This window comes from Primulina huaijiensis, chromosome 7 (assembly GCF_012295235.1).
Source record: "Primulina huaijiensis isolate GDHJ02 chromosome 7, ASM1229523v2, whole genome shotgun sequence".
NCBI classification, from domain to species: domain Eukaryota; kingdom Viridiplantae; phylum Streptophyta; class Magnoliopsida; order Lamiales; family Gesneriaceae; genus Primulina; species Primulina huaijiensis.
The window spans coordinates 22,060,962-22,086,023 of NC_133312.1; the positions used below are offsets into that span (position 1 = coordinate 22,060,962).

At 35.1% G+C, this 25,062-nt stretch overlaps 2 protein-coding genes and 1 pseudogene across 2 annotated transcripts; all 3 read left to right on the forward strand.

The window, feature by feature from the left end:
- Positions 1–989: 989 nt before the first annotated feature.
- Positions 990–2,829, forward strand: LOC140981530 (transcription factor MYB106-like). The gene is made up of 3 exons (XM_073447954.1): positions 990–1,193; positions 1,520–1,649; positions 2,036–2,829. Exons 1-3 carry the CDS (start codon positions 1,055–1,057, stop codon positions 2,700–2,702), a joined length of 936 nt encoding a protein of 311 aa, XP_073304055.1. The 5' UTR covers positions 990–1,054; the 3' UTR covers positions 2,703–2,829.
- A 4,438-nt stretch (positions 2,830–7,267) lies between these two features.
- On the forward strand, positions 7,268–7,904 carry LOC140981697 (mitochondrial uncoupling protein 3-like; annotated as a pseudogene).
- Positions 7,905–16,751: 8,847 nt separating this feature from the next.
- On the forward strand, positions 16,752–18,359 carry LOC140981698 (transcription factor MYB106-like). Its single transcript, XM_073448112.1, has 3 exons — positions 16,752–16,884; positions 17,178–17,307; positions 17,567–18,359. Exons 1-3 carry the CDS (start codon positions 16,752–16,754, stop codon positions 18,357–18,359), a joined length of 1,056 nt encoding a protein of 351 aa, XP_073304213.1.
- The last annotated feature ends 6,703 nt before the right edge of the window (positions 18,360–25,062 follow it).

Genomic DNA, 25,062 nt, shown 5'->3' on the forward strand with positions numbered 1-25,062 from the left:
TAAATAATTTTTTGAGGAAGGCAAAATTAAATGTTATTTTTCAATATAATGTCAAATATAAGTTCTGACCTAATTTTAAACAACTCTTTAAATTCTTAGCGAATAATTCTGCGTTTGGATTTAAAATGAATGCATCATATATTAATAATACATGAATAAAATCATCTGGAGCGATCCAATGTGGGGATTCGACTTCAGTAACAAGTAACCCTAAAAATTAAGCCATAATCGATTACATAAGATTTGCGGAACAATATACATATAAGATGGTGAGATGCTCGCTAAATTCGTCCCGTAAGTTGAGCTATTCTAGTTTTGTTCTTTATATATATATCAAACTTATTTCATAATGCAGTTTGTCTTTTTTTTTTTGCCCCGTATTTTAGTCATATTTGAAGTGATCACGTGACATTAAATATTGATGATTTAACATTAGACATTGTTGTCGTGACGTATTATTGTGAAATATGATTAAAAGCAATAAAAAAAAGTAAATTATAGGATGAACATCAAATTCTGACTAATTAGAGAATCAAAACCGAATGTAGGTCAAGTTGTAATATGATTTTGATAATTTTCCCACTCGGACGAACACAGTCAAATAGAAACCTGATCTTGCACGTGTTGCCGTTGCCCTCGACTGCACCTCATTCATTCACAACAATAAAAGAGAAGCTTTTTCACAATATCACAAGTCTATTTATTCCCCCCCGACAGAATAATTCGAGGCAGTTCAAAGTTGCATTAACTCTTACTTCTTTCACGCACTCACACAAACTAGACAAGTGAAGCAGAGATTGAGTAATGATTCAATAACCCTATTTGTAGTATGTGCCAAGTGGGGTTTTGTCATAAAAGGATTAGGTAAATAATCAATCCCACATACCTCTCAGAGTACAGTAACTGAATTTATATCTTCATATATCTCTCTCTTTGTGTGTGTATATATATATATGTTCTTACATGCATTGCAAATCATATCTCAAGTGTATAACAGATTTTTACACCCTTTTTTTTTTGTGAAGTTGCAAACGCACGTTGTAATAGCACTAAAATGGGAAGAATATCGAATAATTCGAGTGAAAAGATTGAGGTGAAGAAAGGTCCTTGGACTCGAGATGAAGACCAGAAGTTGTGCGAGTACATTGAACAGTTTGGCCATGGGAGTTGGCGAGCTCTGCCTGAAAAAGCTGGTAAAAATATTTATTATTGAACATCGATTTACTTGCATGCATGCAATTTGTACTGGATTTGTAATAATATTATTACGCTGTATGCTTTTTCATCAAAGGGCGGATCCAAGAATCAACGTATACTTCACGGGGTTACGTACACATCAAAATTTAATTATCAAAATAAATAAAAATAGTAAGTTTTAATTTTGGTTCTTTAGTTCAAAAATTAGTTAAGAAAAAAGTAGAGGTATAAACGACTCGAAAAATTGACGGTTTGCGAAATGATTAAGCAAACTGAACAATGATTAGTGATGATTTAATTATGGTATGTGGCATATATGCAGGGCTTGAAAGGTGTGGGAAAAGTTGCAGACTGAGGTGGAAAAATTATCTAAGGCCTGATATCAAGAGAGGAAAATTCAGTGTGCAAGAAGAGAAGACCATTATTAGACTTCATGCTCTTTTAGGCAACAGGTAAGTGAGGTAACAATATTAATATTGTAACGAAGATTAATATTTGATATATCTATATGTAGGTGTATCCGAATATTATCTTTGAATCAAAAGTTATAGACAATATATATAGTAATCATATAAACTCAAAATTTTTAAATTATACGATCTATTTCGATTATTGAGGTGAGATGAGTCAGTTGTTAGTGGGATAGTCTTTATTTACTTTTTTTAAAATTTATATTCGTGTTTTTCATATGGTAAAATTTCTACGTAATGAATTGCTATAAAAAAACACAATGTCGAGTTAAACAAGTTGATGATAATATCAAGGAATACTAATTTCCTTGCATGATTTTCATACACAAAATACAATTTATGAATTCAATTTACATAATATATGTTAGGTGGTCCGTAATAGCAAGCCATTTACCAAAGAGAACCGATAACGAAGTCAAGAACTACTGGAACACCCGTCTCAAGAAACGGTTAGCTCGAATGGGCATCGACCCGTCGACCCACAAGCCGAAGAACGTTAGCCCCGACGGCTCAGCTCAATCCAGACTAGCCGCCAACCTCAACCACATGGCACAGTGGGAGACGGCTCGGCTGGAAGCCGAAGCCAGGCTTGTTCGTGAGTCAAAACGTTTATCTGACCTCCACCTCCAACTTCTTCGCAAAGCCACCGCCCCGCCACCTCCACCATGCTTAGACGTGCTAAGAGTCTGGCTAGCCACAACAGCCACAGCCAACGGCTCTTTCAGCTCAGTCACCGGAAGCCTCGAGCCTCCAACGTCTACATTCACCATCTCCAGCAACTCGAACATAATTCCACTTAATGATCTCATCAACGGAGGTTCAATGGTTTCTATTAACACCACCTACAATGGAGTCAAGGGTAAAATGGTGAATTCACAACAGTTTCAAGACGATAACTATAATTATAGCCACACGAGTGCAACAGATTTTGTGACTACGAATTACGACAATTTGGTTGGTGTCTTCTTCGAAGATAATGAAGATGACAAGAGTTACTGGAATGAGCTATTAAATTTGTTGAATTCTCCATTATGATCAATCATGTTATTTTAAGAGATCAAGCACCACGTTAGGACATAGAGGGTAACCAGATTAGTGTTTAATTAGGGTTAGTTAATTTGCTCATCAAGGAATTCGAATATTTCCTATGTAGAAATCTGCTAATAAAGAGAAGTCACGTGCATATGTTATCTTGCTTAATCTTAAATGATCATCAAACCTAGTATTTACTTGTATATTTTTTATGCTTGTAAATTTTAAAACATAAAAAAAAAAATTGTGAGATGATCTTATATATCTTTATCATATCTTTATCAGTGAGACGAGTCGATTCAACTCATACCTAACATGAAAAGTAATTTTTGTCATAAATAATAATATTTTTTCATTACTTGGATCAGATTGAAAATATGCATATGTTTCATAAAATTAATCCATAAAACTGTATCACAATAATTTTTGTATTAAAACTATCCATAGCGGACCTTTTATCTAAATTGCATATTGGGCTTGGACAATCTTATCTCTTTGAGCTAGTTTTTGGAGTTGATTTAGGTCTAAATCTCAATCTTAACATGGTATCAGAGCTCAGATTCCACCGTTATGTATTAGATTGTCATAGTTGGGCTACCCGTTCTGCCCATAGTTGGGTCATTTATAAACTTCATATTCTAAATATTCATTCTTGGGCATGAGGGTGTGTGTTAGTTGTCTCACATCGGTTGGATAAAATTCATGTGAGCTGTATATATGGTCTTTGATAATCCTCCCCCCTCGAGATAGCTTTTGGAGTTGAGTTAGGTCCAAGTCCCAATCTTAACAGCAGATTATGGCACTGTTCAATTTAATTATGAAAGCGTAATATGTTTCAAATATTCTTTTTCGACTTTTTCTTTGAAAACCGAAACTAAATAAAGTACTAATTACGGTTTCAATCCCAAGCCAAAATAATGAGTTCTTCTTAGGGCATCCGCATCCGTCCACATTAATCTATGTTATTAACTTTCCATCTCCTAAAAAATTATGGGGTCCACGAGCCACATATTCATTACATTAACACTTTCCCATTATTAACACACACTCACATTCATTTAATATCAAATTTCATTATTTATGGGTCCCACTGTCCACATACTCATTTTTTTTTTATTTTAATTAATTCAATATCTTTCTAATTTTGTTAAATTTTTACAACAAATATTATTTAAAAATAAATAGTATTGTGAGAAAGCGTCGCACATAGCGACGGTTTGTGAAAAACCGTCGCAAGTAGCGACGGGTTTTGAGACACCGTCGTAAGTAGCGACGTTTTTCAATTTACGACGGTTTATGAAAAACCGTCGCTATTTGCGAAATAATGCCGTTCATTCTGATGAATTTCTTGGATGAGATGGCAGCCAAGATTAATAATTCACGCACCCACATTGGTGCATGAATATTAATGGGTGTTAATAATCACCCATTAATGCACCAATGTGGGTGCCCTTAGAACATCCACAATTACACCCACCAACTCATCAAAAAGCCTGGGGTCCACTGCCACATACTCATTATAACAACATATCTCTTTTACCCACATTCCTTTTAACATTCAAACTCATTATTTGTGGGTCCCACAGTCCACGCAATCATCTTAAATTTTTTTCATATTAAATAAATATGTTTTAAATATATTTTACATTATTTAAATCATTATTCTAATTTTTAAAACCATCTTATTTTTAATAAAATAATTTTATTAATTTTAAAATATAATATTAATTTTTTTTAAAATATATTTATTAAATAAAATAGGTGTTCAAAAGAAATAATTATGAAATTGAAATGAAACAATAACTTAGGAATAAACCATACTTTGATGAAATTAAAACTAACATATTAAATAATAATTCATAACCGTTGAAAGGAAAGTCAAAAATTTAAAAGCAAAATTAAAATAATTCAAAACATGTGGAGCCGGCGCGTCAGCGACGGTTTGTCGAAAAATGTCGCAAATTAGCGACGGTATTTAAAAAATAGTCGCTAATTTTCGAATTTTTTTTAAAAAAATAAACTGACAGAGGGGCGTTGCCCTTAGAACATCCACAATAACACCCACCAACTCATCAAAAAGCCTGAGGTCCACTGCCACATACTCATTATAACAACATATCTCTTTTACCCACATTCCTTTTAACATTCAAACTCATTATTTGTGGGTCCCACAGTCCACTCAATCATCTTAAATTTTTTTCATATTAAATAAATATGTTTTAAATATATTTTACATTATTTAAATCATTATTCTAATTTTTAAAACCATCTTATTTTTAATAAAATAATTTTATTAATTTTAAAATATAATATTAATTTTTTTTAAAATATATTTATTAAATAAAATAGGTGTTCAAAAGAAATAATTATGAAATTGAAATGAAACAATAACTTAGAAATAAACCATACTTTGATGAAATTAAAACTAACATATGAAATAATAATTCATAACCGTTGAAAGGAAAGTCAAAAATTTAAAAGCAAAATTAAAATAATTCAAAACATGTGGAGCCGGCGCGTCAGCGACGGTTTGTCGAAAAATGTCGCAAATTAGCGACGGTATTTAAAAAATAGTCGCTAATTGTCGAATTTTTTTTAAAAAATAAACTGACAGAGGGGCGTTCAATCAATTTAACGCCCCTTACTCTATCACCTGTGAGTAGGCGTTATAACGCCCACTCATGGAGAGGGGTGTTAAATGGGTGTTATAACACCTATTTAACACCCCATTGTGGGTGTCCTTAATTAAATTCTTAATTATATATATCGTAATTATTTATTAAATAATTAAATTTAATCGGTTAGATGATATATTGATTATCTTATGAGATTAATTGGTATATATATGTTTTCTTTTATTTATATCTTTAAAATTTTGATTCGGGCTTGGGCATATCATAATTAAATTTAATCAGTTAGATGATATATTGATTATCTTATGAGATTAAGTGGTATATATATATTTTCTTTTCTTTATATATCTTTAAAATTTTGATTCGGGCTTGGGCATATCTTCTATATCGGGCCTCCATCCAGAGAATGGAATCTGTCCCAGCTTAATATCAGCCCATATTTTAATTAGTATTTTCAATTGTGGTGGTGGTTTCTAGTGGTTTTCAAGTCTAAATGTGCATAATGTTTTCACTAGTTTTTGTGCTTTGGCTATTGAAATTGTATGTGATATTTTTTTGTGTAATTTTTTTTATAAGCTTATGTGTTTTATAAGTTGTTGAGATTGAAAGAGCATTTTTGGGTGTAAATGATGGTTAAAGTTGTGTTTCGTTTATAATTTTGTTGACGATCTCGATATCGATATAGTATATTTAATTTAGCCCCGAGATTTAAAAATCTGGTTTCGCCTCTGTATTTTCTTGTCACTCTTGACTCGATCATAACCAGAAACTTCACTCAATTAATTTTGAAAAAATTAAAGAAAAGGTGTGCTATAGGAGATCAAAGTCAATTGAACATGAATTAATTAATTATTAAATTGGTTTTACGAAATTTTCTCAGTGATAATCAATGCAAAAGTGACAAGTGTCAAGGTAAATACGAGAGATAACATTAATAAATCAAAATACATTACATCACCAAGTGCATATGCCTGATTAACACATGTAAAAATATTTAGCATCAAATAAAATAATTAGTTATCTTTCAAATAGATAATTATAAAATATATTATTTTTTCTGAAATAATAATAAATATGAAAAAACCAATTAACCTAAAACGTGTTAGCAGTCGAAAGAAGAATTTTGGTCTTCAAGGCAAACTCTCATTTTCTGCACGACATTTACATATGAATGGAATATATTTTTTTTAAGAAAACACTACAAAAACTCGAGAAATCTTCCGACATATTAAGGATTTTTGTTTGTTTTTTTTTTTTGCAGTATAAAATTGAGGTATAACAATATTTTTTGTCATACACATTTTTTAAAATTTTAGTCATGTTATCTATCAATTCATAGTCTTAGTCCATCATATTGCACTTTTTTCAAATTTTGGTCATTTTTCACCAAAACGCTGATCTGACACAAACAAATGATGATTTGACCTTGGACATTACATATCCTATGCCATTGTCATTGTTCGGGTGAAAATGATTAAATTTGAATAAATATATGTAGTCCGTGTGTGCCTATCAGCCTTTGTGATTGGGTGTGTGTTTGTTAAATTTGCATGTGTGCGTGTTCCTTCATCAAACATGGGATTACTGCCCGTTACCTTGTGGTGCTTTTGCGTGATCATTGAATAAACGCTCTGATTCTTTATTTTTATAAGTTCCTTGTATACACATTCATGCAGGTAACACTTGTCATCGTCTGTATCATCTTATCACGAATTATGATTTTTCATTTACAGTTTTCTCCATATTCCTTCCTCGTCTAGCTGTTGGATCATGATATCTGATTTCAGCTCTGCTCGGATTCTTGGCCTTGCAGTCAAACTTCTATATACCCCTTCACTCTAGAGGGAACAACTAGCTTACTCAAAAATTATTTTATGTTTCGTCATAACTTTAATTCATAACGACTGATTACGGTGCAATATAATCATTCCCTGAATGTGCTCAGTAGCTCCTTCACATTTCAACTTTGATTATCGTATGTCAAAACCGAGACTTTCCGGTTCTTACATTATGTTTCTAGCCTAGGTAATTGCAAGCCCTGCTGATCTCATCAAAGTGAGGATGCAAGCAGATGCTCGAATGGTGAGCCAAGGTATACAACCTAGGTACTCGGGGCTGTTCGATACCCTAATCAAGTTCATTCACTCTGAAGGATACGCAGGACTTTGGAAAGGTGTTTCCCCCTGATGTCCAAAGAGCATTCTTAGTTAACATGGGTGAATTAGATTGCTATGACCATGCCAAAAGATTCATTATCGAAAATCAGATTTGTAATGATGACATCTATGCCCACACTATGTCTTCCATTATGTCTGGTCTTTCAGCTACTGTATTGAGCTGTCCAGCAGACGTAGTTAAGACTAGAATGATGAACCAAACTACTGGGGTGGATGGAAGCAAGTTTAAATATAGAAACTCCTATGATTGTCTAGTGAAGACTGTGAGAAATGAGGGATTTCGGGCACTGTGGAAGGGATTCCTACCTACGTGGGCTAGGCTCGGCCCTTGACAATTTGTATGCTGGGTCTCATATGAAAAATTCCGACATATTACCGGCTTAACATCCTTCTGATGAGTCAATAACATTCTGGATTCCAGAAAATTTTCTAAGTGTTTTCTCTTATTTTGCAGGGGTTTACATGGTAGAAGTCTGAATTTGAGTTTTGTTTTTTTTAATCATAAATGCTGCTCTGTGAAAGCAATTTTTCGTTTTAAATGTTAAACAAATCAAGCCAACAATTTGAATTCAAGTCACATCATTTTTTACAAATAATTAACACATGTTTTGTAATTAGTCAAAAATGGTTGGTTTGATTATGTAAGCAATGAGGTTTTAATTTTTGTTTTTTTCCTACATTTCACCTATAAATACCCATTCATTCTTCATTCCAAAATCACACCAAAACACAAAATCCTCTCATCTACAATCATAAGTGTAGAATTGAGATAAAGGATTTAGTGTGAGATTTATTAAGGAGTGTTTATCCTTGGAAGGAATAGGATTAGTGGAGAGAAAGTGAGTGTTAAAATCAGAGTGTCCTGAGTGAAATATTTTGTATTCTCAATTCTCTTGTCTTCTTTGTTCTTAATAAAGAAGTGATCTCCTTGAGAGGTTTAGAGTGGACGTAGCCCAATCTTGAGGTGAACCACTATAAATATTGGTGTTCATCTTATTCATCGTTGATATTCCGCTGCGATGTTACCTCGTTTATTTTCCTGATATCCCAACAACTGGTATCAGAGCGAGGTTCTCAAATACTATAGGATGTCCTCGTATGCTCTGTGGTTGCAGCTTAGTCTGAACTTCCACATCAGAAAAGGCTTTCTAGACAGTATTAGGGAAGTGGTTCTTTTGTGTTCAGGCTTTGACGATTAATTCGTTGGTAGCAATCACAAAAGATGGAGGTACACACAAGCAAGATGATTAGTCTTAATGGCTCTAATTATCAACTTTGGAAAAGTAAGATGAAAGATCTTCTATTCGTCACCAAGATGCACCTACCGGTGTTCAGCGAGTCTAAACCAGATGATAAATCGGATGCCGAATGGAACTTCGAGCACGAGCAAGTCGACGGGTACATCCAACAATTTGTCGATGACAACGTGTATAATCACATATCTAACAAGACACATGCTCGTACGCTTTGGACGAAGTTGGAGACACTATATGCATCCAAAAGTGGCAACAACAAATTGTTCTATTTGAGCAAGCTTGTCCAAGTTCGATACAAATAAGGAACTCTGGTCGCAGATCATCTGAATGAGATTCAAGGATTCGTGGAGCAGTTATCAAGTATGAGCATAAAACTTGATGACAAGGTGATAGCTTTGATTGTGCTAGCTTCATTGCCAGAGTCTTGGGAGACTCTGAAGGTATCACTCACGAACACAGCACCAGGAGGAGTCGTGAGTATGGATTTCATCAAGAGTGGAATCTTGAATGAAGAGATGAGGCGGAGATCTCAAGGATCCTCTACCTCACAGTCAGATGTTTTGGCTGCTGAGTCAAGGAGGAGAAACAAGATCAAGAAAAACACAAATCAAAAGCCAAGAAGAAGCAAGTCCTCGGGGAGATATGCCAACATAAAGTGTTATCGCTGTGGAGAAAACGGACATATTAAAAAATACTGCCGAAAACCGAAAGATAAACATGAAACCGATGATGAGCAAACAAACGCCATTGACGAATTAAATGTTGTTCACGAGCTAGAGCAAGAGTCCGTAAATTTGGCAACTCAAGTAACTAGTTGGGTGATCGATAGTGGAGCAACAGTCCACGTCACATCTCGAAGAGAATGCTTTACATCCTACACACAAGGGGACTTTGGTGTGGTGAGGATGGGGAATAACGACTTATCCAGAGTCGTGGGAAAGGGAGATGTGAGCTTGACTACCGTGGATGGCTCTACACTGATCCTGAAAGACGTCAGGCATGTGCCAGATATGCGTCTGAGTCTGATATCTGTCGAAAGACTTGATGAAGAAGGTTTCTGCACAACCTTACGAAATGGGATATGTAAGATTTCAAAAGGCTCACTTGTGGTGGCAAAAGGATTAAAGATGTCAAAGCTGTATGTAGTTCAGGAAAATCATTATGAAGGTGTGAACTACACAGGGGAAGAAAACTCAACAGAGTTGTGGCACCGACGTCTGTGTCACACAAGTGAAAGAATCTTACACGCCTTGTGAGCAAGCAAGTTCTGCTCAGTATAAAGCAGGTTCATATGAAACAATGCACAAAATGCTTAGCCGGAAAACAAAACAAGATATCATTCAAAAGTTCACCTCCTAGCAGAGCCGATAAAATACTAGATCTGGTGCACTTAGATCTATGTGGTCCGATGCCATTGTCGCTCGGAGGAGCGAGATACTAGGTAACTTTTATCGATGATCATTCTCGAAAAATTTGGGTGTGGACACTCAAAACCAAAGACCAAGTTGCGGAAACATTCAACAATTTTCTAAACTTGGTTGAACGGCAAACATCCATTAAACTGAAATATATTCGAACGGATAATGGAGGAGAATACATTGGAACCTTTGATGAGATATGCAAAAGGAACGGAATCAGACATCAAACACAACCACCAAAGACACCACAACTCAACGGATTTGCTGAGAGGATGAATAGAACTTTGGCAGAAAGAGTCAGAAGCATGCTTTCACATGCAAGGCTGACTAAGGAATTTTGGGGTGAGGCTGTGGTTGCTGCAGCATATATATTGAATCGTTCACCTTGTGTTCCTCTCAATCATGATGTCCCGGAGCAGGTGTGGCAAGGCAAAGAAGTTTCCTATAATCATTTGCGGGTATTTGGCTGTGTTGCTTATGTTCATATACCAAATGATGAAAGAATGAAGTTGGATGTCAAAACAAGAAAGTGCATATTTATAGGCTATGGCGAGGATCAACTTGGTTACAAGTTCTACAATACAGATCTCAAAAAGCCTATAAGAAGTCGTGATGTCGTATTTCAGGAGAATGAATTCTTGGAGACTGAGGAAAAGGAGAATTCTGGATCTGAACAAGATCTGGAATGGTGGCCTTCAACGGTAAATCCACAACCGGTTGAAGATGAAGAATTGCAGAATGATCATGAGGATGATGATGAGATCCGTGTTCACAGTGAATCACCAGCAGAAAGTTCTCATGGTACAATGACCACACGTTCTGGAAGAGAAGTGCGACCCTCAACCAGATATTCCTCAAATGAATATATCCTGCTAACTGACGGGGGAGAACCAGAGAACTTCGATGAAGCTATTACCAGTGAACACAAAGATAAGTGGATGGAGGCTATGAAAGAAGAAATGCAATCATTGCATGAAAATGAGACATTTGAGCTGGTGAAGTTGCCGAAAGGCAAGAAAGCTTTGAAGAATAAATGCGTGTTCAGATTGAAGCACGAAGAACACAGTAGTTAACCAAGATTCAAAGCTAGGATTGTCGTCAAAGGTTTCGGACAGAAACATGGGGTCGACTTTGACGAAATATTTTCACCTGTGGGGAAGATGACATCCATCCGGATTGTGCTAGGGTTAGCAGCTGAGCTTGATCTGGAGGTGGAACAAATGGATGTCAAGACCGCATTCCTTCATGGGGATTTGGAGGAAGAAATCTACATGGAGCAACCAGAAGGGTTTGCAGAGAAGGGGAAAGAGGACCTCATGTGTAGACTAAAGAATAGTTTGTACGGTCTCAAGCAAGCACCAAGACAGTGGTACAAGAAGTTTGAATCAGTGATAACTTAACAGGGATTCAAGAAAACCACTGCAGACCATTGTGTGTTTGTCAAAGATACCTCTGATGATGATTTGATGGTGCTTCTGCTCTATGTAGATGACATGTTAATTGTTGGCAAAGATGCTTCTGAAATCAAAGGCCTAAAGAAGCAACTAAGCAAGAATTTTTCTATGAAAGACTTGGGGACAGCAAAAAGAATTATTGGTATGGAAATCCATCGAGACAGGTATGCCAAGAAGACCTGGTTGTCGCAGGAGAAGTATATTGAGAAGGTACTTCAAAGGTACAACATGGACCAGGCCAAAGCGGTTGGATGTCCTCTTGTCAACCACTTCAAGTTGAACTCAAAGCAGAGTCCTATTACAGATGATGAGGAAGAAGAAATGAAAAGTGTTCCATATGCTTCAGCTGTTGGAAGTCTGATGTATGCCATGGTATGTACTCGGCCGGATTTAGCTCATTCAGTAGGTGTAGTGAGTAGATTTCTTTCAAAACCAGGAAAGGAACATTGGGCTGCAGTAAAATTGATATTCAGATATATACGGGGAACCTCTAAACATAGATTGAGTTTTGGAGGATCCAGACTTGAGCTTGTAGGCTACACAGATGCAGATATGGCAGGAGATATTGACTCTCGAAAATCCACATCAGGTTACCTGATTACATTTGCAGGGGGAGCTGTGTCATGGCAGTCAAAGTTGCAAAAATGTGTAGCATTGTAAATCACTAAAGCGGAGTTCATTGCAGCAACTGAGGCATGCAAGGAGCTGTTATGGATGAAAGGGTTTTTGGAGGAATTAAGTTTTATGCAAGATCAATACAAGTTGTTCTGTGACAGTCAGAGTGCAATTCATATTGGAAAGAATCTTATAATGCATTCAAGATCAAAACATATTGATGTACGCTATCATTGGATACGAGATGTATTGGAGAAGAAGTTGTTGAAACTTGAGAAGATTCACACGGATGAAAATGGATCTGATATGATGACCAAGACATTGCCGAAATGGAAGTTGGAGTTCTATAAAGCTGTTGCAGGTATGATTGAATTCACAAAATGTGCTTGAGGGGGAGAATTGTTAAACAAATCAAGCCAACAATTTGAATTCAAGGCACATCATTTTTGACAAATAATTAACACATGTTTTGTGATTAGTCAAAAATGGTTGGTTTGATTATGTAAGCAATGAGGTTTTAATTTTTGTTTTTTTTCCTAAACTTCACCTATAAATACACATTCATTCTTCATTCCAAAATCACACCAAAACACAAAATCCTCTCATCTACAATCATAAGTGTAGAATTGAGATAAAGGATTTAGTGTGAGATTTCTTAAGGAGTGTTTATCCTCGGAAGGAATAAGATTAGTGGAGAGAAAGTGAGTGTTAAAATCAGAGTGTTCTGAGTGAAATACTTTGTATTCTCAATTCTCTTGTCTTCTTTGTTATTTGTTATTAATAAAGAAGTGATCTCCTTGAGAGGTTTAGAGTGGACGTAGCCCAATCTTGGGGTGAACCACTATAAATATTGGTGTTCATCTTATTCATTGTTGATATTCCGCTGCGATGTTACCTTGTTTATTTTCCTGATATCCCAACACTAAACAAATAAATTGTTCTTGTTTGTAGATCGGGTAAATTATGTAACTCTTGTTACCTCTGATGTTTGTCGTTTATGACACCTAAAAATTCAGAATATTCAATTTAATCTACCTGTTATTTCTGAACTCTAAGTTAGCAGACAGAAACCACTGGATTCTTCATGGCCAACTTTAAACTATGCAGGTGGGGTATTGATCAGGAGTTTTAGCTAACACTATCTGTGCTTTTAAGTACTGATGTTGGTACTTCCAGTTTTGCGTCGATGACGAATTTGGATTTTTTAAAATGTTTTTATTTAAAAAATTAGAAACAGTTTTTTAACGTTCGAATAAATGTTGAAAAATGCTTTTCTTATTTATTTATTTTAAATAGAAGTAGTAGTAGATATGTATAAGCCATAAATTTTAGGGCAAAAATTTGTGTGAAACGGTCTTAAGGGTCGTATTTTGTGAGACGAATATCTTATTTGGGTCATCCATGAAAAAAATATTACTTTTTATGCTAAAATTATTACAATTTGTGTGACGAAAAGCACGATGTGCTACCACCAAAAACATTTACTTGTAGTTGTTTACATTTATCATCTTTTTAAATGTATTTATAATTTCCTTATTTGTGTCGTGACAAAGAATGTGGAATCAACCCAAACAAATTGGCATTGAAATATCCTTCAAAATCATTTAATAAATCTGAAACTGAATTGAAATTGGAACCAGCTCTTCCACAGTTAAAAACATTTACTAATAGTTCCCACTTTTAGATTGCTATATCAAATCAAATTAAAATCTTCTTTTATCTATCATTCCATGCTTTTATCCACAATTGTTATATACTCTGAAAAATTCTGCAAGTTTAATAATTATAATTTGTATAACATTCAAATAAAAACTTTCAAATTAAATAAAGTTGTATGGAGTCATAAACGTGATTATTCATTTGGTATGGAGTCGTAAAACGATTATCAAACATCACAGATAATATCAAACAGGTAACTCAAATTTTTTAAATCATTTGATAAAACTAGTGTCATGTCTTGGCCACTCTTCCAACATGAGAATATAATATTCTCAATAGTATTTTCGTTAATAATTGCATTATGTTGGGTTAAGTGTGCAAGAGTGAGGGAAGTACTGATATGAGTGATCTCCCGAGAAATTACCTTGTATGTCATGTTGCTGACATTACGTTGTTTGATCTGGTAGGCTAGGTGGACCATAAAAAAAGGACGTTATATCTTAGTGGGTAAGGCTATCTCTGTTGAGAACAACACTAGCGGCACAATAAGGGTAACACTGATATCGAGTGACTGATACAACATCAACAGCGAGGCGTGACCCCAAAGACCGTATTGGATTCAAGGGCCTAACATCCCAACTTATTGGCACCCACATCGGTGCATTCCCTCATGTACATGTGTCGCTTAGTTTGGGGCTCTATGTTGCCACAAGTGTAAGAAAATAAAGTTGTGTCTTGGGTAATAGTTATAGCTTTTGACCTAGTGTTAAGCGCTTCATTCTAACACATTATTTGCAGCTTATTAGATTTGAATACATAATAGGGAAAATATTTTTTGGTACGTTAATTTGTCTTTCTTATTTGTTTTGGTACATTAACTTTTCAATTTTTGATCTTGGTATTATAACTTTTGAATTTTGAGTATTTTGGTTCATCTACTACCGCAATATTCAATGTTCTCCAAAACGCTGATTAGATGAGAGCTAAAACACGTTTTCGTGACACAATAATTGAATAGTTCTGGTGAAATGCATAGAACTTGTAAAGTTTAATTAATTTGTTTGATTTTTTTAACGTTAAATTGATTAATTTCAAATAATTTTTTTCCATCAAAATCAAGAAATCCACAAATTTTTGCAACCATTAGCTTTAGCCATCATTTAATCAGTGTTTTTTTTTTGGGGGGGAATGAACATTATGTTGATAGATGGACCAAAATAGCTAAATTTTATAAGTCATTGTATCAACACCGAAAATTGAAATGTTAGTGGACCTAAAAAAAAAGAGACATGTTACTGGACCAAAAAGTTATTTTCTTATATAATATCAGCTCTGATACAAATTACAAGATCAAATATTTGTCTTTTTATAAAGAAAAAATTATAGTTTGTGATTATTGTACAACTCAAAATTTTCAAACTATATAACAATCCAAACGTCATATTTTTTCTAATCTCTCGGCATGAATAATTATTTTTCCAATCATAAATATAATATAGCAGTAATCACTCTGTTTGACTTGAAATTTAAAAAAAAATTAATGTTCAATATATTTTCCAAAAAAAAATGTCGATAAAAGTAACTATTTTCAGTATATATTTGTTGTCACTGATTACTTAATTATAACCTGAAACTTCACTCACATAATTTTGGAAAGAAAAAGAAGTGTTCTGTAGCCAATTTCAATTTTGCGATCAAAGTCAGAATTAAATTTTATTTTAAAATTTTAAAAAATTAAACTTTAAATATACACAGTTAATTTAATTTATTTTACATAATTAGCTTAGCAATATATTAATGCAGAAATGACAAGTGTCCAGGTAAATTAAATATGAGATAACATTAATGAATGCATAGCCAAGTGCATATGCCTAACTAAAAAATGTAGAAAGATTTATTATCAAATAAAATAATTTTTTTTGAAAAAGGTATTTCTTCCCCAAAAAAAATGAAAACTCTACAAAAAAAAAAAAAGAGAAACCTTCCAACAAATTAAGGATTTGTGTTTCTTCAGTATAAAAAATAGTTTATATATATTTATCAATAAATTATAAGGTTTTTTTTAATCTAGTTTTATTTTTTTAAAAAAAATTAATTAAAATATTTTAATATAATTTTTTAAAGTAAAAGAAATTTTATGGAATTTTTTTTTGCTATTTTCCCTTCAAATAGATGTGTAGTAAAATTCCTGGAAGAAAAATTACATGATAAATACCGAGATCAAATACCATACATATTTTCTCCTTCTTCGTCAAGTACTTCAATAAATTCAGTCCTTCTCAATGTTCTATTTTTAATTTACTCAAATTAAATAATTTTAATTGGCAGATTCAAAAAAAATTAAGATTTTGCTTTTAAACATTTTCAAGAGTAGTAGTGGATTTGACTCGAGGCGCGACTAACCAATTAATCGACTAACAGAGAATTATATATATAGTTTCTTGGGTTGTTACAGCCTACGGATTCAAATATTGAAAGTTTCTTTAAATATAGACGAAAAGAAATTTAGTGCAGCTTATTATGATCAGGGATTATCCGACTGGAACGAGTATGTATATATATATATATATATATATAGCTCTCCACATTCTCAAATTGGAAAAAAAGAGAGAAAAAATGTAAATTCCAATTCTTTTTCTAAAAATTGAGTTATATATGTACACACTTCTTCAAAATATATTGTATAATTGCTTAATAAAAGTTTCTCATGAATCGTGCATGGAAGGAGACAGTATTTTTTAAGTTATAAATAAAAAGTACGTACAAAAAATCATCCTCTTATTTATAGTGCTCTATGGTGGCCTTAAATTTGTACACACCTAATTTGAATTTAAAAGAGAATGGGGAGGCCTCCATGCTGCAACAAAGTCGGGTTGAAGAGAGGGCCATGGACACTAGAAGAAGATCAAAAGCTATTAGCTTATGTTCAAGAGCATGGCCATGGAAGCTGGCATTCCCTTCCGGCCAAAGCCGGTATGTGATATTCATATATCTCACATCGAATATCGGATATAGAAGGGGGGTTTTGTATGGCTCTGTTTAACTGGATTTTTGCATGAAAACTGCTGATAAAATGCTTGTTGGTACGATGTCTGAGCTGGAAATACGTAAGTTTAGATCGTGTTGGTTTGATTTTGAGTAAATGATTCCGCGGATATATATATATGTTTCACATGTACATTAATATATGCGAGACATCAACTTATTACATATTGTGGATTTCTCTTACTTGGTACCATAATACATCAAGTACGTATGGGGTGTAGGGCTGAAAAGATGTGGGAAAAGCTGTAGATTAAGATGGACAAATTATTTGAGGTCTGATATTGAAAGGGGAAAGTTCAGCTCACAAGGAGAACAAACCATCATTCAACTTCATGCTTTTCTTGGAAACAGGTGAAAAATTAATTAAATGGTATAAAAAATAGGAATTTACCTCTTTTTTTGTCCAACCTTTACGTCATTTTCAATTTATCGTTATTATATTATAGATGAAAGTCCAATCTCACTAGCCAAATGGTGTCTTAAGTACTAATTATCTAAGTACATTTTTTCATATGTCAACACATGATAGTACTGTTCTATTTTGAATTAATCGGTTGATCATTTAATAAGTGAATACTATTACTGATTTCTTTGTATTTTCTTCTCTCAGATGGGCTGCAATTGCGAGTCACTTGCCAAAACGAACAGACAACCAAATAAAGAATCATTGGAACACTCATATCAAGAAAAGATTGATCAAAATGGGAATTGATCCGATGACTCACAAGCCGAAAACGCATGCCTATGGTTGCAGCCAATATAAGGACTTGGCCAACCTAAACCACATGGCTCAATGGGAAAATGCTCGGCTCCAAGCTGAAGCTCGACTTGTCCGTGAGTCCTGCCATCTATTTCAGCCAAACGAAACCACAGCTCCTCCACCGATACCTCCTCCTCCTATACTCGTGCCTCCGTGTTTAAACGTGCTAAAACAATGGCAAGAAACATGGACAAAACCTAAAAAGAACATTTCCACAGCTCCGATAAAGAGCTTCTTTGAGGGCTATAGTCCAAGCCTTGAATCCCCAATATATACACTAAACCCACTCGTTGGAAAAACCCCAACAACAATAGATGCTAATAACGCAAAAATTACTGGTGGATGCGCAGTTGGAAACCCTAGCAACAACAACCATTTCCCAGATGAGCTCAAGGCCATTGTGGGGAACTCGATGGAGCTTCAAGATAATACAAACCCAAGTGAAATTCCTGCTTTTAACGCTGATTCATCGAGGTTTCCAGTTTTTTTGGATGAGTTTACAGACTTCCCACATGGCATTGATTGTGGAAATGCTCCCGATCCTCGTAATGCAGATGGTTTGGAGGGATTTCTTGAAGAGAATGGGGCTAATTACTGGCTAAACATCGTAACATTCCCGATGAATCCGCACACGTTCTACTAGGGTTCTTGTTATTGAACTATGTTAAAATAATAAGTCTAATGGTAAGTTTCTTTTTTTCTTCTCTAATTAATCACCACGACAAGTTAGTGGTTGATTAATATTTAGAGGAAATCTTCCGTGTAGAAATTTTTTATTTCACGTGCATTGTATATATGGAATAATTTTTATGTTTTGGTTTTTATATTATTTATTATATTTTATTTCTCAAAAATAAAGATATTATGGAGAGGATTACTTTCGAGAAAGAATTTAATATGTTTGGGAAATCAAAAGATAACTACTCAAAGGATGTTGTACTGATAAGACAAACAGATACATTATTTGTTATATTTTCTGAATTTAACTTGGAACTAACGATTTGAATAGGAAATCATGCATGACTATTTTTGGCCGATCAATTTTGTCTTGATCAAATAGACAAAGTGGTTGATATTAAATTATATCAGTTCAAGAATCAGCTTTACCATATTCTAACTGACAAATAAATTTTTTTCGACAATATCATTAATTCGTTTTCTATATAATATCATTGCTATATAATGACTAGTACTCCATGTACCAGACTTATTTTAGGACTAAAAAATGGCCACTATATATCTCAAATATTTTTTTCTATAACGCATGCTGCGAGGTTGGAACAGACGAGCCGATCAATATATGTTTAGTGGGGTTATTTCACTATCACCGGATATCAAACCAAGACATGATATCCTAACACGAATGACGACTACCACCTGAGATCGAACCAAGACAAGATCTGCCCCTACTGAGAAGGGACTATGTCATTGCATAACGAGTGGCGAGGCATGTGCTTTTTCTAGATATTTATGATCCTCCAGTCTTAATTAGATTCTTTCAGACCAGGACACTCTCAACTTCGTTCCCATTCAATTTCCTCTGACTAGCATCACATGATGTGTACTGGGATACAATTTTAATTACACGATGTCCAAATTCACCTGAGAACTGAACGTACAGAATAAGCAGGCCCCCATGTCCTTTTGTTGAGTGCTCAAAAATTTAACTTTCGAACTACTCAGCTCATAATTTGCATTCAAGAATGTGATGTTTGGTCTGTTTTGTTTGGGAAATATGAGTACAGTTGGGATATACTCCACTGGTCTGCAGCTTAATTTGGAGAAGTAGAAGTGAAATTTAAGCGCAGAATTAGCTTGATTTGTGAATCATAATCGGTTCAAAGCAAGTCTATTTCTCGAAACCCATCAGAGATATATATATACTAGTGCATTGCTCGTTGCATACATTCTACCGTAATTTTTTTATATTATTAATTGGATTTATATTCAGAGGCGGACCTCAGGTGGTCAATATGAGGTCACCGCACAGAACCCCAGCTGGACAGGACCTCAACTAAAATGAGGTTAGGGGTATTTCGGTTTATTGTTTCTGTTTCTTCTACTCGCTTTAGGTTGACCAAAAAACATCACTGGGTCGATCAAGCGTTAACCGCAACGCTTGGTCAACCAAAATGTTATTTAATGTTATTTCGGCCAAGCAAAATGTTGGGTCTACCCACATTTTGGGTAGACCAAATTTTGATGTATCCAACATTTTGCTTGTGTAGACCAAAATAACCGACCAAGCTTGGGTCGACCCAATGCTTGTTTTTGTTAAAACTTGTGGGCGCTGGTTTTTGCTAAAACTCGTGGCAGGGGTCAATAAGTACATTATATTTGACTTGCAGTGAAGTCACGATCCTAACTACAAAGCTCTGAATGAGGACATAGAATCTATACTTATCAACGCTGCTCGTCTGCTATCCCTTGTTTGGAACAATCCACACCCTGAGAGGCCATGGAAATTCACACTTTAATATAAGTAGATAAAAAAAATTCAGTATTTCGATATATACCGAAATACCGAAATTTTTTAAAATCTATACCGATACCGATACCGAAAAGTTCGGTAGGGTATCATACCATACCGAAATAGTAGGTATACCATTAAATTCGATATGTGCGTTATTTTGCGGTACGGTAAATGCGGTATACTGAAACTATTGTTATTTTTTTCCATCCCTAATTAGTTTATGTAATTAAATAATGAAATTATCTTTATATCATTGATTTTAGTATTAGTTTTATATAAATACAAAGGCCTTTTTTTTGCACCGGACCCTTCAAAGTCTAAGACCGGCACTGTTAATATTGATAATATCATAATTTTAAAAATTTATAAAATCTAACTATAATTTGAAATTATTACATGCATGTTGTAATTTGAATTGATTATATTTAAACGGAATCATATCATAAATATGAAAAATAACGAGGGAATAAATTTTGAAATGAAGACCAAAAAAAAGACTATAACACCAAGATTTTGTTGGTACTATTTTTTGTTTTATATATTGATAGAGGTTACCATTATTAGTCTAACCTCTATCAATATATAAAACAAAAAAATAAGTACTTGAAAAAATGAGGAGATAGGTTAACTCTCCTAAAAAAAAATCTATAACTCATGATAGAGATATTGTTCATTTTATTTTAAACATGTAATATTTATTTGTTTTGAAAAATTGTAATTTTACTCATGTAAGTTAGCTTTTTTTTGTTTTAGTCTTGTAATTTGTCATTATTTGGTTTTCATCCAATAACTTGGATTTATTTATTTTTTTTGCTCGAAACCACTAAATCCACAAATTTTTATTTATTTGACATTGATCTCTCCTACGTGCCTCATGTGACAAAAATAAAACTTATATTAATCATACACATTAAAATATACACAAACAAAAATAAATGAAAACAACAAATTTTTTCTCCCAATTTGAATTATTGAGGTTCATTTTGTTTTATTTTTCTCTTTCTTTTTTATCAGATGAATTTTAATGTGAGTAACATGGATTTTATTCTCATCACATGCCGCTGTGAATGAGAGAATCAGTGCCAAATAAACCATATTCAATGCATTAATTGGTGGTTTCAGGCCAAAAAAAACCAAAACCGTTGGGTTGCAAAAATACTAGCAATCTTTATTTTGATAAAATAAAACTTGTTATTATGTTTCTAATATATTTATTTAAGTGTGATGAAGTTGGAAGCTGAAACTCGAATTTATCAAACAGCTAGACTCTGACGAGTTGAAGTATTTCAATGATATCTCATAACTCAATGATCGAAATGACCAACGGGCAAAACAAATGAATAGAAAATGCAATTTTCTACATTCATATTTCAAGCCAATTAGACTAGTTTGGATGTTATTAAGTCAAAATAGTGATTGCAAAATCAAGCTAGAAGTAATTGATACAACAAACAGCTTGACTTGACCAGCTCTGTTATTTTGCTCATATCTCACAAATTATTGATTCAAATGACCAACGAGCAAATCGGTTGGAAAGCCGACTCAATTTTCTACAAGTATATTTAGGATGGTCAGGTTAGTTCAGATGTTAACTATGCTGAACGGATGTCGCAAAATCCTGTAGGAAGTGACGGATATACCAAACGGCTAGACTTGAGAAATTTTGGTATTTTGGTCATATATCTCAGCTATATTATCATAATAGAACGATTCAGGATGAGTTAAAAAGCTTCAACAATGATCTACAAATAATCTTCCAAAGTCAAATTCTGAATCAGAACTTAAAAAGCTGATAAATCGTGATAAATTTGTCAGTTTTGTACACAAAAGCAGTTGTCGGCTATATTTGAAAAGTCTTGATATTTTGAATCGCAACTTCAAATCATCAATTGTGATCATTTTGTATTATACTACACGAGCTCCCACTACTCATGCTCAGCTGAGAGCCAGGCTCCTTCCGAGCACTGCTTGGTTTGTTCAATTTTCCTAGCTTCCTAACTATCTAAAACCTGGACTAAAGATGACCCGGGTTCCTCTTTGATGACCCGGATATCTCCGGGAGTATCATCACTCCCCCCCTTAGATAGTCGAGATAGAGTCTTACTCGCTATCTCGGGCAACCCGAATGTGCCTGGGCAGAAAATTCACGTGATGTGGGGCTGACGTTAGCATGATGTAAGCCCTGGCAGTCGAAAGGTCTGATGTCGCTTCGAAACCGTCTTTTCATATACCCCACACAATTTCCAAGATGCATTGTGTCTGTTTATTTGTTTAGAGATCAACAGTCCAGATCAAAATCTTCCGCCAATATAAAGTGATCGATTTTCCCCATTTTTCACGTTGTCATCTTTGCGCTTTTGTTCACAAGCTCTCCGTATTCAGACGCCCTATGTTCCCCTCTTTGGTGATTTTCACGTTCTCCATCCAGTCTTTTTTCCCAATCATTGGTAAGTTTTCTTCATTTTCTGCTAAAATATGTCTAATTCCATTTCTTCCACCTCTGGAGCGAACTCACACGACTCATCTAGTTATGAGTCTGCGGCGGTGCGCTCCGATTCTTTCCTCAGCTCTAAAAGACCAATCCTTCTCCCTTCCCCTAAAAAAATTCAAGAAACAGAACATGAATCTGTCAGGACTTCTCGTGCTCTGAAAAAGGGTAAAGCCAAGGTCCACGCCCCCATTTCCTTCCATCTTAATATCTCGGGTACCCTCTGGTTCTCTACCATGGGGAGTACCCTGCGCCGGGAGCTGACGAGGACCTCAGGGTCCATCACTTTCTCTTATACCATTCTGATCTGGGGCCCCTCGGACAAAGCTGACCAACCCCCGGGGGGTTTCTACACCTTTTTTCCGAGATCAAGTCCACAGTGGTATCTGATTTCCCGTTCCCCCTTTCTATATCGAGGTGGCTCGTTTCTTCGACAATAACGCATTTTCCCTGTCTGCTCGTTTGAATAGTTGATTCGTTAATGATATCTCTTTTTCTCTGAAGGGATGAAAATGACGTTACTTCTTCATCCAACTCCTCACTCCTCATTTGTTTTGTCCTCAGGAGGAGATTCTCCCGGGGACCTTTCCTCATGGGGTGTCTGGCTGCTACAGGGAGATAACTTCTCTATCATGGCCTTCTGGACATCCGCTGCTATCCACTAAGTCAATTGTTCAGGATTGATTATGAAAGTTTGTTGGGTGGATTTTCTTGGAGAACCTCTTAGCTTGAGGACTCCCTTTTGGAATTGTTCGTCCGAGCTAATTTTCGAGTGGGAACTATATCTTTGTCTCAGATCTAGTTTCCCACAGACGGCACCAATGATGATGATCGGGTGAATTGGGTATGAGTTTGGTGGGCAATTACACCGAATCGGGTTGGTTTATGTCTTGGTATGTCAGAACTCAAGTGAAAAGTACATGGGCATGAAGTATCCGCACACTTAAAAAAGTAGAGAACGTTAGTAGGGCGCCGGAACATTCCTCGGCGTAACCATTTCGAAGCTCAAGTCAGTCAAATATTTTATATCAGGAGAATGTATAGAGAATATGCGAATTGCAAGAATATTTGAATGAATTAATGTCAAGAGAACCTGTTATAAGATAAAAGTCGATTGTTGGGTGGATTTTCTTGGAGAACCTCTTAGCTTGAGGACTCCCTTTTGGAATTGTTCGTCCGAGCTAATTTTCGAGTGGGAACTATATCTTTGTCTCAGATCTAGTTTCCCACAGACGGTACCAATGATGATGATCGGGTGAATTGGGTATGAGTTTGGTGGGCAATTACACCGAATCGGGTTGGTTTATGTCTTGGTATGTCAGAACTCAAGTGAAAAGTACCTGGGCTTGAAGTATCCGCACACTTAAAAAAGTAGAGAACGTTAGTAGGGCGCCGGAACATTCCTCGGCGTAACCATTTCGAAGCTCAAGTCAGTCAAATATTTTATATCAGGAGAATGTATAGAGAATATGCGAATTGCAAGAATATTTGAATGAATTAATGTCAAGAGAACCTGTTATAAGATAAAAGTCGATTGTTGGGTGGATTTTCTTGGAGAACCTCTTAGCTTGAGGACTCCCTTTTGGAATTGTTCGTCCGAGCTAATTTTCGAGTGGGAACTATATCTTTGTCTCAGATCTAGTTTCCCACAGACGGTACCAATGATGATGATCGGGTGAATTGGGTATGAGTTTGGTGGGCAATTACACCGAATCGGGTTGGTTTATGTCTTGGTATGTCAGAACTCAAGTGAAAAGTACCTGGGCTTGAAGTATCCGCACACTTAAAAAAGTAGAGAACGTTAGTAGGGCGCCGGAACATTCCTCGGCGTAACCATTTCGAAGCTCAAGTCAGTCAAATATTTTATATCAGGAGAATGTATAGAGAATATGCGAATTGCAAGAATATTTGAATGAATTAATGTCAAGAGAACCTGTTATAAGATAAAAGTCGATGATGATTTTGTTTCCAGTGCCCAACTGCTACTCATGGCGAGATGGGCGTTCATGCCCTGCTCTCTGACACTGCCAAATCTAACAGCTCATACTACTTCAAGCATAGTCACATCACTCCTATGTGCGCTGAAAGTAGGGATGTAAACAATCCAAACCAAACCAAACAGTATCAAGCTTGAGCTTGGTTTGTTTAAGACTGTTTGAGGCTCGAGCTCGGTTTGTATTGAAATTACTGAGCTCGAGAAAAGCTCGAGCTCGGCTCGTTAAAAGCTCGTTTAGCATGTTAATCAAGCCAGGCTCGAGCTTGATTCATGAATAGCTTGTTTAGCATGTTTAACAAGCCTGGCTTGATCTCGTCTCGTTTTCGAGCTCGATAAGCATATAATTGAGCTCGAGTTTGAGTTTGAATCGAGCTTGTTAAAAATTAAAT

What these genes read in the sequence shown, in the direction of transcription:
- LOC140981530 (XM_073447954.1), top strand. Translation starts at nt 1,055, where the DNA reads ATGGGAAGAATATCGAATAATTCGAGTGAAAAGATTGAGGTGAAGAAA. An exon ending in AGCTCTGCCTGAAAAAGCTG is followed by an intron (nt 1,194 to 1,519) that starts GTAAAAATATTT and finishes GCATATATGCAG; the next exon opens with GGCTTGAAAGGTGTGGGAAA. An exon ending in CATGCTCTTTTAGGCAACAG is followed by an intron (nt 1,650 to 2,035) that starts GTAAGTGAGGTA and finishes AATATATGTTAG; the next exon opens with GTGGTCCGTAATAGCAAGCC.
- LOC140981698 (XM_073448112.1), top strand. Translation starts at nt 16,752, where the DNA reads ATGGGGAGGCCTCCATGCTGCAACAAAGTCGGGTTGAAGAGAGGGCCA. An exon ending in TTCCCTTCCGGCCAAAGCCG is followed by an intron (nt 16,885 to 17,177) that starts GTATGTGATATT and finishes TATGGGGTGTAG; the next exon opens with GGCTGAAAAGATGTGGGAAA. An exon ending in CATGCTTTTCTTGGAAACAG is followed by an intron (nt 17,308 to 17,566) that starts GTGAAAAATTAA and finishes TTCTTCTCTCAG; the next exon opens with ATGGGCTGCAATTGCGAGTC.